The following is a 16,834-nucleotide window of genomic DNA, read 5'->3' as shown; positions in this document are numbered from 1 at the left end:
AGCGTCACATGCTCTTCCAAATGAGCCAGCCAGGTGCCCCTATTTTTAATTAAAACTAAAAGATAATTATAATGATACTGTGAATTCAATAATAATCATCTAATAAATGATATGTTTTCAAATTTTGAGTGTTTTCCTTAAAAATAAGGAGGCATTTAAGAGCATCCTTTTTATGTCTTACTATAATTCTAAGAAAATTGTGGCTGTTAGCAACTATTTCTTACTATAATAAAACACTTTTTATTTATAAAACTTATAAAGAAATAACAGCTTTATTGAGATATAATTCACACACCATAAAGTTTACCTATTAAAAGTACACAATTCTTTTTTTACCTTTTTATTTATGAGAAACCACTGGGGTTTGTGCAAGGGTCGAAAACTTGATCCTCCTCCTTGGCAATGAGCAAATCCTCGGGCTTTGTTGGAATGTATCACACCTCTCGTAGCTATGGATGTACTATATTGCCTGAGTAAAGAGCGTGTCTAAAAAGGAGACAAAATGTAAAATAAAGAAAATAAGAGATTTACAATGCAGTGCTATTGGTACTGCCGACACCAAAAAGCCACTAATCAGATTTACTTAATGTATGTTCACTTTTTTTTTTTTTAAGATTTATTGATTTATTTTAGAGAGAGTGTGCAGATGTGTGAGTGAGGGGAGGGGCGGAGGGAGAGAATCTTCAAACAGACTCTGCCGAGCGTGGGGTGGATGCAGGGCTCTATCCCATGAACTATGAGATCACAGCCCGAGCTGAAAGCAAGAGTTGCTCAACCAATCAAGCCACCCAGGCGCCCCAAATGTATGTTCACTTTTTCCAATATTACCAAAGCCCTGAAAATAATATGCTACAAAATTACCTAAATCAAATTCAACTGAGACACAACAATTAACTGGTATGTGTGAACTCTGAATGGATCTTGGATGCGGGTGGTGAAAACAACTTAAAATACTTTTTTTAAAAAGACTTTATTTTTTATTGCTTCTTAGCCTTTTGGCTAAGGTCAAGTTAAGATTTTATTTTTGAGTAATCTCTACATGTGGGGCTCAAACTTACAACCCCGAGATCAAGAGTTGCATGCTTTACCGACTGAGCCAGCCAGGTTCCCCTTAAAATACATTTTTTTAAAAGATTTTATTTATTTATTTGAGAGAGAGAGAGACAACAAGAGGGGGAACACAGGCAGGGGGAGTGGGAGAGTGGGAGTAGGAGAGGGAGAGGGAGAAGCAGGCTCTCTGCTGAGCAGGGAGCCTGATGCGGGGCTGGATCCCAGGACCCCGGGATCATGACCTGAGCCGAAGGCAGGTGCTTAACGACTGAACCACCCAGACAGCTGATGAAATCAGAATAAGGATAATGTTACTGAATTAATGCTAGTTTCCTTAAGTGTGATAAACACTCTGTGGTTGTAACAGGGCACTGTCCTTATGCATGCTTAAGTATTAAGTGATGTGGTACCTGCTATTACTTTCCAATTATTGGGCCAAAACAAGTGTGTAAACACACAGAGGTTAAGCAAATGTGGCAAAATATGAAAAAGTGGTGAAGAAAAGCTAAGGGTATACAGGCATTCATCATACTATTCTTTCAACTTGCCTATAGGTTAGAAAATTTCAAAATAAAAAAGAATATAAGAAAAATTAAGCAAATGCAACTGCTGAATAGTGAAACTAAATATAACACAGAAACCATATCATACATGTTTTTTATTGTATCTTTCCTAATTTTAATTATTAATGCTATTTCAATATTTATAATATAGAAACATTAACATATCAAAACAGTGTTGTGCAAAAGAACTTTCTATAACAGAAATGTTCTGTTATTTAACAAACTGTTCAACACAGTAGCTGTTTAACACAGTAGTTACTAGCCACATGTAGCCATCAAATGCTGGAAATGTGGCTAGTCTGTCTGAGGAACTGAATTTTATTGACTTATTTATGTATTTATTTAAAGATTGTATTTATTTATTTGACAGAGAGAGAGAGAGGGCTAGAGAGAAAAGTGGGGAAAACAGTACAGGGAAAGGGAGAAGCAGACTCCCCACTGAGCAAGGAAACCGATGCAGGGACCCTGAGATCATGACCTGAGCCAAAGGCAGACACTTAACCGACTGAGCCACCCAGGCGCCCCTGAATTTTAAATTAAGTTTAATTTAACCTAATGTAAATAGTCGTATGTGGCTAGTGGCTATTACATTGGTCAGAGCAGTGTTAGAATGTTATGGAAAAATATAAAATTTATAGTGAATAATTTCAAATTTGTAAAAAAATTTATTTAAAAAGTAAAAGAAAGTATAAAAAGCACACTTCTTCCCCTTCTACTTTTCAATGGTTGCCAAAATTTCTGAATATATATATTAATTTCATAATCAGAAAATAACTTTAGAAAAAATTAGTGTTATCACCAAAAAAGTCAGATTAACCACTGTCATTACAAACACTGGATTGGATGAATTAATTTTATTATTGTTATTAAGAAGTTACATAAGTTACATAAGGGGCCCCTGGGTGCCTCAGTTAGTTAAGCGTCTGCCTTCGGCTCAGGTCATGATCCCGGGGTCCTGGGATCGAGTCCTGCATCGGGTTTTCTGCTCAGTGGGGAGTCTGCTTCTCCCTCTGCCCCTCTCCCCTGCTCGTGCTCTCTCTCTCAAAAATAAATAAATAAAATCTTAAAAAAAAAAAGAAGTTATGTAAGATGTCAAATGAGGAATAAAAGTAAACTTTCTCAATTCTGAGGAAACATTCATAAACAAAAACAGTTAGTCAAATGGTCTTACATTCCAGTCACCACTGAGGGTATCTGCAAAACTCAGAAAGTCACTGGCTCTCACAAGATCATCTACTTCCACGAAGAAATCTATGTAGTTTTGGTGAAGATATAAATTAAATAACTCTCCTGGCATGTGTGACATTTCTACTACTTCCTATAAAAAGAAGCAAACACATATAATTCAGGCAAAAATGCAGTGGTTAAATGTATACATCCATAAATGTAAATAATATATATCCTGTAAAAAGTACTAAATGTTTAATTAAAGACTTTACCTCAGGTTGAACAAGTAAGGTATCCCGCTCATACTCTGATAAATGCGAAGGCAACCGAGGGGAATCCAATTCTGTTAAAGATGCTCCTATAAAAAAATTTCTGGAATTATTAAAAATACCACCACCTACAGTTACAGAGAACCACTCATTTGAAGGTTTTTTTCAAAACTTTAGGCACATAATACCAAACATACTAAGCAAGATGTTAAAAATAAAAAAACAAAGTAAGTGGAGGCTTATGTGAGTTACCTCACTATTACAGTGCCTTGCTGCTATATATAAAATGAGTTGTCTCATTATCACTATTCTTAAGAAATCAAATTAGAATTCTGATGTCTGGATTATGGCTTTTCTAGAAATAAAATATTCCAACTCACAAAGCACTCTGTAGCATTTCACCTTTTCAGCTCTGCATTGCTTTCTTCTTTTGATCCTCATTCTCAATATAAAAATCTTTACTATTTTCTTTACTATGTAGGATGAGGCTGCTTTCTGCATGGGACAACAGGAACTCTGTTCCTTGATGCAAGAAGTTATAAATGAATGTTGAGAAGGCAAACAAAAAAATAGAAGGAAAAGAATCAGTGGGAATAGCCACTGAGGTTCGGAGGTAAGAGACCCAAGGACAGAGGTGCATCTTACTTCCACCTAAGTGTCCCTGTTTCATTTTGTTCAGGTGGCAGGAAGGTTTCCATTTAGAAATCCCAAATTTTCAACGATCTGGAAAGAAGAAACTGAGAGATATTAGCCTAAAACAAGAAGGATGCCTGGAGTGAGAAGACAGTGAAGCAGAAATAGAGAAACAACAGAAGACAAAGAGGCAAGGAAGATAAGATGGAAAACAGGTATGTGAGGCACTCAAGAGTTTTATAGGATGATAAAAACAGCTGTTTATTTTTTTAAAGATTTTTTATTTATATATTTGAGAGAGAGAGAATGAGAGAGAGACCACGAGAGGGGGGAGGGTCAGAGGGAGAAGCAGACTCCCTGCTGAGCAGGAAGCCCGATGCGGGACTCGATCCAGGGACTCCAGGATCATGACCTGAGCCGAAGGCAGTCGCCCAACCAACTGAGCCACCCAGGCGCCCTAAAAACAGCTGTTTAAAACAGCTAGGTTTTTGGCAACCAGAAAACAGTCTCAGATAGTAAGAGGTGTGATAAGCATGAAGCTTCAACAAATGTCTGTCCACATACTGTTTGTGATCCACTGAAGCAGCTATTTTACAAGAGGTTTGAAAAACTATCTGAGAGGAAATTGAGGACACGACACATATAACTTTTCTCAATGGTCCATTATGATGATTTACTTTGTGCTATAACAGAAAAAACGGTTCCATACTACAGCAATAGTTTCCTTCAAAATTTGGTAAGAATTGTTTCAATCTATATAAAGGCATGTCAGATGCCCACCCACCCCCCACCCCCAATCCTAATTCTCTTCCTTCAGGATCCGCAGACTAAGAACTGATGTTTTCTACATGAAAAACAGAAGTCTGGGATTTTTTTGAAAGGAAAAACAATCTGGGAGCTTAGAGATCAGTGATCCGAGTGGAGGGACTGAGGGGAAGCAGGCATTAAAGAAAGAAGAGGGAAACAGAACATCTCTGGCTGGGGAGAGGGCAGGTAGTAAAGAGAAATGTAAGGAGTTCCAAAGAAGCCTGAAGCTACCTGGCAATTTGTCTAGGGTCCTGGTGTCCAGAGTTCAAGCCTAAGAGGGCTTTGGGCTACCAACACCTGCCACTAAAATTCTAGAGAAACTGATGTCTTACCTGCAGCAAACTATACTTTTAAATAAGATTTACAGACATGGATATAGTCTACAGTAGTTTTTACATTTAGTCCTGTCCATATTCCAAAAATACTCTATCTACATACATTTACTGGCTATGTCTTAGGCCTTGCCAAACAGTATCAGACCTAGCCCTAGATGCGAAATATGTGACATTTTCAAAAACTGGTATTTAATTTCAGTTGTAAGACTAATACCTAACAGATTTTTTAAAAAACATATCAGATTTTCTTACTTTTACAATATAATATTTTCCCCAGAGCTCTGAAGAGAAAAAGAGAAACATCTTTGCCACCAATAGCTTGGACCTCTTGGTTTTCAAAAACCCTATCAGTTTTTTTCCTTTGTTTTGATTTTGACAGCGCAGCATCTGATTTTACTGAAGACACTCCTTTCTTCCTTGGCCATAAACGATTTTCTCCTAAATAATATACACCCAAGAGACAATATTGAAAATAAAATTAAAATATGAAAAATAAAACTGACGTTTTATGTAAGTTACACTAAATAGTCAAATTAAAATATATTTTTTCTAATAAACCGTAATTACAAAATTTGTGAACTCAGTTGTCTTTGGGTTGCTACACTATTAAAATGGAATAAAACATCATCTAAAAGTACCTTATGACACAGATTTCAAATTTTCATCCATAAACACATTCTCTAATATAGGCCTATCATTTTGAATTCTCATGGTACTGCTGGTGCAAGGTACTGTTCTTGGTGTATGATATGTATTAGCCAACTAAATCCTCAAAATAACTTGATTAGGTGAGAACTATTATTACACACATTAAAGATAGGAGTAGGAGATAAAAAGAGATTAAGTAACTGCCTCAAGGTCATCAGCTAGTAAGTGATTTGAATCCAGGCAGTACAGTTCTGTAGTGCATGTTCAACAACTATTCTGTATTATCTCTCTACTGATTTGGGAAGTCTTTAATTTATGAATATGCCTGTGTTGAAATTTCATTGGTAAATCTACTGTTCAAAACTCAGAATGCATCACTTAAGAAAAGTAGCCTGGAAGAGCAAAAAGAACATCGAATCTGGGTTTGATTCTTTTTTTTTTTTTTAAAGATTTTTATTTATTTATTCATGAGAGACAGAGAGAGAGAGGCAGAGGGAGAAGCAGGCTCCCAAGGAGCAGAGAGTCCAATGCGGGACTCGATCCCAGGACCCTGGGATCATGACCTGAGCCGAAGGCAGACGCTCAACCATCTGAGCCACCCAGGCGCCCTGGGTTTGATTATTATTGTTTATCTCATTAAGCTGGTCAAGAATTAAATGAAGCAATATATGCTTACTAATACAGTTCCTGACCCACTCAAAAAATATTTTCTTCCCTTTAAAATTTCTGAGCTCAGAGTAATAAGGTTATAAATGACAGGATTGCAAACTGGCCTACTTCAGCCTTCCCAACCCATAATTCCAGTAGTGAACCTAAGCACCATTTACACTTATGTTTCTATAGGAATAAGCAGAATTCTGGTTTCGGTTGTATTACGCTGCTTATTTACTCTTCTCTACAGTTATTTTGAAAAACAAAAGATATACACTAAACGAACAGGTTATATTTGTAGGTAGATGCTAGGATTGCAGGTGGATTTTGAGAGCTCCAAAGATGGCTTTTAATTTTTCAAGGTCAATTTCTCAATGTGAAACATCAAGCAGGGTGCTTGTTAAATGTTTTCTGATGAGAACCATGTACAAGAAACCATGTGCTATCTCTCTCTTTCTCTATTTTTTCGTATTTATTTGAGGGGCGCCTGGGTGGCTCAGTCGTTGGGCGTCTGCCTTCGGCTCAGGTCATGGTCTCAGGGTCCTGGGATCGAGCCCCGCATCGGGCTCCCTGCTCTGCAGGAAGCCTGCTTCTCCCTCTCCCACTCCCCTTGCTTGTGTTCCCTCTCTCGCTGTGTCTCTGTCAAATAAATAAAATCTTTAAAAAAAAAAAGATTTATTTATTTGAGAGCGAGAGAGAACGAGCATGCAAGCACACGCGTAGGGGGAGGCGCAGAGGGAGAGAACCTTGAAGCAGACTCCCTGCTGAGCGCCAAGCCCCACATGGGGCTCCATCCATGACCCAGGAGATCATGACCTGAGCCAAAATCAGGAGTCAGTCGCTCAACCTACTGAGCCACCTATGCGCCACTTTCTCTTATTTTTAAGTAGGCTCCATGCCCAACGTGGAGCCCAACACAGGGCTTGAACTCAGGACCCTGAGATTAAGACCTGAGCTAAGATTAAGAGTCAGATGCTTAACCGACTGAGCCACGAAGGCGCCCCTGTGCTATCTCTTTTAATATAGCATGACACTGCACCTTTTTTACAACAAAGGTAAATCAATTTATTAAATATATCATACAAATTAAAAATAAATATAAAAGTAAATCTACGTAAGCAAAATACTATGTATTTAAAAGATTTATTTATTTTGGAGATAGAACACATGCACATGCACTCAGGGGGGAGAGGGACAGGAGAACCTCAAGCAGGTTCCATGCCCAGTATGCAACCCCATGTGGGGCTTGATCTCACAACCCTGAGATCATGACCTGAGCTGAAATCAGGAGTCAGATGCTTAACCAACAGAGCCATCCATTAATGAATTAAAATTCATTAATAGCTGACCATTTCCTGACTCCTTAATATATATCAAGCACTGGAATAAACACTCTACAAGTATTAACTCACTTTCACATAAGTCTGTAAGAGAGGTTCTCATATAAAAGGTGAGGATATGCAGGCACAAAATGATTGTCATTTGCAAGATTATTCACCAGTAAACGGGAGAGCCAGGATTTTCACCCAGGAAGTCTCATCCAAATTAACTTTAAAAAGTAGCAAACCACATAAATCAATCAGGTTTTGTCTCAGGTACACAGATATATACAATGACATATTCACAGGGGTGTGTGTATGTACGTGTACATACATGATTTTATAGAACAGTCTCAAAAAGAACAGTAGATGGAGATATATATCAGTAAGTTAAAATGTTTAGTTTGATTCAGATTCATGAACAATTAAGAGAAAGTCGCCTACACAATGCAGTAAGAATTTATCTTTCATAGTTACCTTTTGAAGAAGAAAACTGGAGGCTGTTTATTGCACTTCTGATATCACCAGAACATCCTTGACAGAGCAACTCTAGAGAACTTTTATCAGGGATAATAATATTTCCTCCATTCTAAAATGAAAAATATTAAAGTTTAAAAAACTAGTTTCTAAAACCAAAAAAACACTCCCTCATTCTCTCAACTAAATGAAAAAGTACATTAGAATCTTTTAAAGATGCTAAAAAGCTTCCATGTTAAACGCCAATCTGCTCAGGAAAGTCAATGATTAATCATAGCTTAAGATAAATTCAAGAGTATAAAATAATTTTACTTATTTACTTGGACTGTTATATTTTGAAGTTCTCTTACTATAATATATATCCATACATATATACGAATTATTACTCCCTTGTCAGTTCAAGTATAAGACCAAAAAAATTTATCTATCCCTCTCCACCTTAAGAAACTCCTAATGGTTTACTGACAACATGACTTAAGTTGAATCCAGGTCATGATCTCAGGGTCCTGGGATTGAGTCCTGCAGTGGGCTCCATGCTCAGTGGGAGTCTGCTTGAGATTCTCTCCCTCTGCCCCTCCCCCTGCTTGTGCACACATGCACCCGTTCTCTAATAAATAAATATATCTTTAAAAAAGATATATATATTTCTGTAGAAGGAAAATTCCCTCCAAAGTGTCTCTAACAATTACTAATTTTAATTTTTTTCTTTTTTTTTTTTTTAAGATTTTATTTATTTGACAGAGAGAGACACAGCGAGAGAGGGAACACAAGCAGGGGGAGTGGGAGAGGGAGAAGCAGGCTTCCCGCCTAGCAGGGAGCCCGATGTGGGGCTCGATCCCAGGACTCTGGGATCATGACCTGAGCCGAAGGCAGACGCTTAACGACTGAGCCACCCAGGCGCCCCTAATTTAATTTTTTCTACCAGTGGTATGTGAGAGTGCCCATTTTTTCTTTACCTTTGGCAATCTTGTTTATTGATCTCTTAAAACTTTTGCAAACTGATACATGAAAAATGGTGTCTGGTTTATTTATTTAATTTATTTTTAAAGATTTTATTTATTTTTTGACAGAGCAAGACAGTGAGAGAGGGAACACAAGCAGGGGGAGTGGGAGAGGGAGAAGCAGGCTTCCCGCCAAGCAGGGACCCCAATGTGGGGCTCGATCCCAGGACCCTGGGATCATGACCTGAGCCGAAGGCAGATGCTTAATGACTGAGCCACCCACGCGCCCCATGGTGTCTGGTTTAAGTATTAATTTTCTTTGATTTCTAGTAGGGCCAAACACCTCTCATGTTTATAGCCATTTGTATTACTCTGTGTATTGGCTTCTCTGTTCTTAGAATTTTTATTGATTTATTTTTTTAAAGATTTTATTTATTTATTTTTGCGAGAGAGAGCGAGCGAGCGAGCGAGAAAGCACAAGAGGGATGAGGGGCAGAGGGATAAGCACACTCCCTGCTGAGCAGGGATCCCAAGGTGAAGCTCAGTCCTGGGACTCCAGGATCATGAACTCAGGCAAAGGCAAACGCTTAACCAACCGAGCCACCCAGGCACGTTTTTAGCCTTTTTAGGTAGGCACATTTTTATATATTCATGTGTTAATACTTTGTTACATAACTTGCAAATATTTTCTTCCATTCTCATGCTTGTCTTTTAACTTAGCTTACCATGCCTTCTATCATTTCCTAAGCTTTTCATTTTTTTTGAAGTAAATCCAATGTTTTTAGGGCTTTTGTTTCTTACTTAGGAATACTTTCCTTCAAACCAAAGTCAGTACTTTTTCTTAATACTATTCTCATTTTGGGGCACCTGGGTGGCTCAGTAGATTAAGGATCTGCCTTCCGCTCAGGTCATGATTTCCAGGTCCTGGGATGGAGCCCCAGGTCAGGCTTCCTGCTCAGCAGGGAGGACGCTTTTCCCTCTCTTCCCCTCTGTCCCTCCCTACTGCTCATTCTCTCAAATAAATAAATAAAATCTTTAAAAAAAAATACTATTGTCATTTTGGTTTTTGCAATAAGATCTTTAATCTACCTAGAAATTATTATTATTTTTCTAAAGATTATTTATTTTAGGGAGAGAGAGTGCATGCGCAAGGGGAGAGGGGGCAGAGGGCAAGATTCTCAAGCACTGAGCGCACAGCCCAATGCAGGGCTCATCTAAGGACCCTGAGATCATGACCTGAGTCAAAATCAAGTCAGAGGTTTAACCAACTGAGCCACCTAGGCGCCCCTAGAAATTATTTTTGTGCATAGTATAAAGATGCAACCTTATGTTTTTCCATATGGATATCCAATTGTGCAAATACCATTTATTAATTATAATAGTCTCCTCTTTCCCCAGTGATGTAAAATACTATTTCCATTATACAGAAAATTGCCATTTACACATACTGATCTATTTCTGTGCTGTCTTACTGAATCCTTCCTTTTGTCTGTTACTGTGTCAATAGTACACAGTTTGTAATATTTATAGTTTTACATTATGTTCCAATACATAGATAGCAAGTCTCTCTTCATTATTCTTTTACAAAATTTTCTTGCTCATATCTGTGAATTTTCTCTTCCAAATAAACTTCATTTTTATTGTGAATACATTTCTTTAATTTAAAATTGTTTCAAGAAGAGTATTTGTTTTTGAAAAATTCTAGTTTGGATTACTTGCCAAAAAGGAAATGTAATTTTTTTTTTAAAGATTTCATCCATTTATTTGAAAGAAAGATAGTGTAAGAGAGAGAGCATGAGTGGGGGGAGGGGCAGAGGGAGAAGCAGACTCTTCATTGAACAGGGAGCCTGACGCAGGGCTTGATCCCAGGACCCTAAAATCATGACCTGAGCTGAAGGCAGACGCTTAACGGACTGAACCACCCAGGTGCCCCAGGAAATGTAATTTGAAATTATGATCCTTGGTAGCTGAAGGAAATACCATGGATGTTAATCACTTTGAACACACAAATGTGGTTGAAATGTGTGATCACACTTTACATACTTAATGATATTACAAAGAATAAAGATCTTTTTTTCTTGTAAAAACAGAAAAACATCTATTTAAACTCAAAAAAGCCCAAACCTAAGATACTCACCATTCTTTCTTTCAACTAGATCACTTAAGATGTCAACACTCTTTCTTAAATCATTAACTGAGCTACAGAATGCCAGAGATTAAAATGTTTTGATCTTCCTCTACCATCATTATCATCCTTGGAGACCCCAGACAGTATCTCAACATTTGATCTTATAAAAGCTTGAGGGCGCCTGGGTGGCTCAGATGGTTAAGCGTCTGCCTTCGGCTCAGGTCATGATCCCGGGGTCCTGGGATCGAGTCCCGCATCGGGCTCTCTGCTCCTTGGGAGCCTGCTTCTCCCTCTGCCTCCCTCTCTCTCTCTGTCTCTCATGAATAAATAAATAAAATCTTTAAAAAAAAAAAAAAAAAAAAAGCTTGAAAGATTTGAATAGTGTGCTGGTTGTTGCTCCTGTGATGTAACAGTATCAACAATAATATCAAAAGTATACTAGTTCTAGGGGCACCTGGCTGACTCAGTCAGTAGAGCATTTGACTCTTGATCTTCGGGTTGTAAGTTCGAGCCCCGTGGTGGGTGTAGAGGTTATTTAAATATTAAAAAATCTTAAAAAAAAGAAAAATACTAGTTCTAACATTCTTGCAGGTCCATTAGTTAAGGTACAGCATGTTAACTTGGTAACAAAAAAGTCACAGTATCTCTTTTTACTATTCCAACACAACTTGCTAAAGTGAATGCCATTTGCAATTTAACTACTTAGTCTTAAAAAAAAAATTTGAGTTAATATGTTAAGGTGCTATGATGTTGATTATTTTTATTAATGCTCAATGTTTGTTTAATAAATATTTAAAAGCTGTAATTTGTAGTTATGCTCCTGGTACAGAACGTAGTTTGTTTCTTTTTTTTAAAGACATTAAAAAAAAAATCACAAGTAATCCTACTATCCAGAACCAATCACACTCAGCATTTTTATGTACTTTCTTCTAGTACGTACAGGTTCAAGTATATATGTGCATTCTGCTGTTACTGAAAACTGGTTTTTTTTAGCACAGTGAAATGGAGTGAGAATGAAACTGCAAACCTATCTGATACTTAATAGTTGTGGGATATTATGCAAGTTATTTCCCCCCAAAAGCTGCTTCCTTATCTGTAAAATAGGGATTATGTACCAATTTTGTATGGTTGTGGTGAGATTTAATAAGATCAGGTATGTAGGGGCGCCTGGGTGGCTCAGTCGGTTGAGCGTCTGCCTTCAGCTCGGGTCGTGATCCCGGGGTCCTGGGATTGAGCCCCGCATCCGGGCTCCCTGCTCAGCAGGAAGCCTGCTTCTCCCTCTCCCACTCCCCCTGCTTGTGTTCCCTCTCTTGCTGTGTTTCTCTGTCAGATAAATAAATAAAATCTAAAAAAAAAAAAAAAAAGATCAGGTATGTAAAAGTACTTTGCATAGTGCCTGACATATATCAAGGGCTGAAGATAGAATTTCTATTGTTAGCATTGTTAACTTCATTTATTTATTTAAAGTAAACTCTACACAGAATGAGGTCACAGCCCTGCGATAAAAGTTCCACACTCTTCCAAATGAGCCAGCCAGGCGCCCCTGCATCTTGTTATTTATAACTTGACATTAAATTGTATTTCCTCATGTCACTAAATATTCTCAAAACACTAATCAATTACATGATACCTCACCATAATAACTGCTCCCTCTATTACTGGATTCAGTTTCTTTCTAATTTTTCACTATTAATAGTTTTTATTTATTCCACTAAGTGCTCTACATAATTTTGTTTAATTCTCAAAGCAAACTCTCGCTTGGAGATTTCCCTCAGTTACTATGATCCAAGTGATGCAAAAAAAAAAAACCAAACCCTTACATTTCATGCAAGATCTAGTTGATCTGTAGCAGTAGGGCCTCCTAGAATCATGCTGCTGGGAGAAGTTCCATCAATTTAACATTATGTTGATTTGAAAGATAGAAAAAAAAAATGATGTATTAAAAATGACCGCTGGGGGGCGCCTGGGTGGCTCAGTCGTTAAGCGTCTGCCTTCCGCTCAGGTCATGATCCCAGAGTCCTGGGATCGAGCCCCACATCGGGCTCCCTGCTCACTGGGAAGCCTGCTTCTTCTTCCACTCCCCCTGCTTGTGTTCCTGCTCACTGGGAAGCCTGCTTCTCCTTCTTCCACTCCCCCTGCTTGTGTTCCTGCTCTCGCTATCTCTCTCTCTCTGTCAAATAAATAAATAAAATCTTTAAAAAAAAAAATGACAGCTAGGACAGCTGGGTGGCTCAGTCAGTTATGCATCTGCCTTCGGCTCAGGTCATGATCCCAGGGTGCTGGGACTGAATCCCTCATCGGGCTCCTTGCTCAGTGGGGAGCCTGCTTCTCCCTCTGCCTGCCTCTGTCTCTCTGAGAAATAAATAAGTAAAATCTTTGAAAAAAAAATGACAGCTGTTTTATAAGAATATTAATATACGTAACACTACTGAACTGTACACTTAAAAATGGCTAAGATGGTATAGTTGATAATACTGTATAACTACTTGAAAGCTGCTGAGTAGATCTTAAATATTCTCACCACAAAAAAGAACTGGTAATTACATGAAGTGATGGAGGTGTTGTATAATACTATAGCGGTGATCATTCTGCAATACGTAAGTATATCAAATCAATGTGCTGTACACCTTCAACTTACTAAACTTAAATAATATTATATGTCAAGTGTATCTTCATAACGTCAGAAAACAAATGGTTAAGATGGTAAATTTTGATGTTTTTTACCACAATAAACATACTATTAAATTTAAAAAAAAAATTGACAACAGGACAAAAGTAGAGTTGGACTGTTGATGACTAATGTACCTAGATGCCAGGAAACAGTTTCTTGATAATAGACACAATTTATAGCACTAAGCCAAGCAAAGTGAAATTTACTTCAATGTGAAAGAGAAAGCTAGGTTTAATAATAGAGAAAGGTTAGGGATTTCTTTTTTTTTTTTTTTTAAAGATTTTATTTATTTGACAGAGAGAGACACAGCGAGAGAGGGATCACAAGCAGGGGGAGTGGGAAAGGGAGAAGCAGGCTTCCCGCCGAGCAGGGAGCCCGATGCGGGGCTCGATCCCAGGACCCTGGGATCATGACCTGAGCCGAAGGCAGACGCTTAACGACTGAGCCACCCAGGCGCCCCAAGGTTAGGGATTTTTAAGATCAGTATTTCCTGCCTTTTCTAGAATGATTGGCCTGACAAATGTAAACAAATATTTTAATTCTAAAAAGTGAAATAATATGTTTCTAACTCCAAGTGTGGCTTTCTAAAATTACAATGTAAGATTCAAATTAATCAGTTCTTAAGAGACTTACCTTGTTAGCTTCCATTGTCACTATTCGATTAAGAAATTTCATCATAATTGTTGGTGCCACAGGGTTAAAACTGTTAAAAGTTTTATAAAGAAAGATAGTGTTTAGATGATCAACTTATAAATATAACATGTATGTGAGCATTACAAGCAGAAATTTCATTCTTACCTAATGTTTGCTATAGCACACTCTTCCTGAATTTCTTTGGGAAACAGTAACCTTTGATTATTATCTCCACTGAGACTGTCAGAAATTATAAATATTAGAGGACATCGACCAGTGTGCACATATTTCCTAGAATAGAGTATAGCAATGTTGAAATATAAGCTATTGCCATTTTATTCAAAGTTTGAGAAAACTTCACTGAAACTCACCTGAGAATTTCATGTAAAGTATGAGAATTTCGATAAAACTGGTTAGGTAAATCCTATTGAAAAATGATAAATATTATTGTTTTATTATTATATAAATTTATACAATATTCATATTTACCATATTAGGGAAAAAACGTTACCTATTCAATGTATTGCAACTAAAACTTTTACAGAAATTAAGGAAAACGTGAAAAAGTAGATGTCCAAACAATAAAATCTATCAATGGGAAACCCAATTTTCAATCAAATTTCTTATGATTACTACTAGTCACAGTATTGTCACTAAGACATAATTTTCCACATTATTTCTTTTGCTTTTCTATACTGAAGGCATTAAAATTTTAAATTTCATTAACCTATAGCTACTCTATTCAAGTTTACTGAAAAAGACCTGAGGTTTCTGCTATCACCGAGCTTTTACATTACATTTTATCACTATTAATACTATGGAGAGAGTTAATGGCACTATCAATAAGATATATCTTGCAATTATTTACTCAATAGTTACACCAGGATCTCAAAATTTGTCCATACTTCAACCAGAATTATCCTCTTATCAGTTCTTAGTTCATCTCCAAGCATTTGTAGTTTGTTATACTTTGTTGCTCTTAGTAGAAACTCTTTAAAAACTGCTATCTGAGACTGGTAGGGAAATACATGGAAACTGGATTCTGAAAGAAAACATATTTAACACTTTTACTTTCAACATATTATATATATATATCAAAATTACACATCCATATATAACACACACATATACGTTACTGAATATATTTGCATATACCTGAAGGAGCTTACAACATTGTAGATTTTTCTATTTAGGCAAAACTGTACAAATTTTTTTTTTCAAGATTTTATTTATTTACTTATTAGAGAGCGAGCAAGAGAGAAACAGCATGAGAGGGGAGAGGGTCAGAGGGAGAAGTAGGCTCCCCGCCGAGCCAGCAGCCCGATGTGGGACTCGATCCCAGGACTCCGGGATCAAGACCCAAGCCGAAGGCAGTCGCTTAACCAACCGAGCCACCCAGGCGCCCAAAAACTGCACAAATTTAAAATAGGATAGTCATTTCAAAAGATAAGAGTCATCATGGATCACAGTGAATTTTCTGTAACAATGAATGTTAATATGGAATTAACTGACTTTAGAACACAGCTGTCAATGTAATAGTTACACAACTGGTAAAAACATTTATATCTTTTTTTTTTTTTTAAGACTTTATTTATTTGACAGAGAGAGACAGCAAGAGAGGGAACACAAGCAGGGGGAGTGGGAGAGGGAGAAGCAGGCTTCCCGCCGAGCAGGGAACCCGATACAGGGCTCGATCCCAGGACCCTGGGATCAAGACCTGAGCCGAAGGCAGACGCTTAACAACTGAGCCACCCAGGTGCCCCAAACATTTATATCTTTGCCTCTACAATGAAAATACTCCAAATGAGTTGTGTTGATGATGAATCAATTAGTCAGACTTAATCCTCAAAGAATCCCATTCTCCTCTACTAGAAGCAAGCTTCCCCTCTTCTCCTGAAAATACTTTTCTGAAACTGGGAAGTATGAAAGAAAATGGTCTCATATAGTTTAATCTGATTGCTACTCTCATTTTGTGAAGCTTTTGATAGTGGGCAGATGCCAATCTAGCATAGGGGTGACAACATATATTTTCTCACAAAAACATATACCCAAAAGGATCTTAGGCATCTCAAGATATAATATAGATGGGGAATTCATTTCAAACCTCCTTTAAACATACATAGACTTTAGGGGCGCCTGGGTGGCTCAGTCGTTAAGCGTCTGCCTTCGGCTCAGGTCATGATCCCAGGGTCCTGGGATCGAGCCCCGCGTCAGGCTCCCTGCTCTGCGGGAAGCCTGTTTCTCCCTCTCCCACTCCCCCTGCTTGTGTTCCCTCTCTCGCTGTGTCTCTCTCTGTCAAATAAATAAATAAAATCTTTAAAAAAAAAAAATACATAGACTTTTCCCACTATTTCCACTACCTTCATAGCAAATCTTACCAGGATTAAGTATCTCCTTGAAATCATCTTTTTGGAAGTCTGGTAAAATTGGATTAATCCACTCTTGTACTTGAATACCATGCTCCTTTGATAGTATTTTTATAGTTGTTGTTTTTCCACATCCAGGAGGACCTGTTATTAATAAAATAGACCCACCCTAAAAC

General features: G+C 37.7%; 1 protein-coding gene across 2 annotated transcripts in view; it reads right to left on the bottom strand.

The window, feature by feature from the left end:
* Nucleotides 1-16,834, bottom strand: part of RAD17 (RAD17 checkpoint clamp loader component) — a 34,174-nt gene that overhangs the window by 7,911 nt on the left and 9,429 nt on the right. For both annotated transcript variants that reach the window (XM_021702094.2, XM_044916883.1), the window contains 10 exons: nt 16,671-16,827; nt 15,198-15,334; nt 14,664-14,716; nt 14,458-14,583; nt 14,293-14,362; nt 7,920-8,031; nt 5,077-5,262; nt 3,053-3,138; nt 2,785-2,931; nt 337-486 (listed from right to left, as the gene is read on the bottom strand). In XM_021702094.2, coding sequence (XP_021557769.1) covers nt 337-486; nt 2,785-2,931; nt 3,053-3,138; nt 5,077-5,262; nt 7,920-8,031; nt 14,293-14,362; nt 14,458-14,583; nt 14,664-14,716; nt 15,198-15,334; nt 16,671-16,827 — 1,224 coding nt within the window. The remainder of the gene's footprint in view (nt 1-336; nt 487-2,784; nt 2,932-3,052; nt 3,139-5,076; nt 5,263-7,919; nt 8,032-14,292; nt 14,363-14,457; nt 14,584-14,663; nt 14,717-15,197; nt 15,335-16,670; nt 16,828-16,834) is intronic.

The sequence above is a fragment of the Neomonachus schauinslandi genome, chromosome 7 (assembly GCF_002201575.2).
Source record: "Neomonachus schauinslandi chromosome 7, ASM220157v2, whole genome shotgun sequence".
Classification (NCBI taxonomy): domain Eukaryota; kingdom Metazoa; phylum Chordata; class Mammalia; order Carnivora; family Phocidae; genus Neomonachus; species Neomonachus schauinslandi.
Note: the sequence above shows the minus strand (reverse complement) of the source record. Positions and strands in the feature narration are given on the sequence as shown.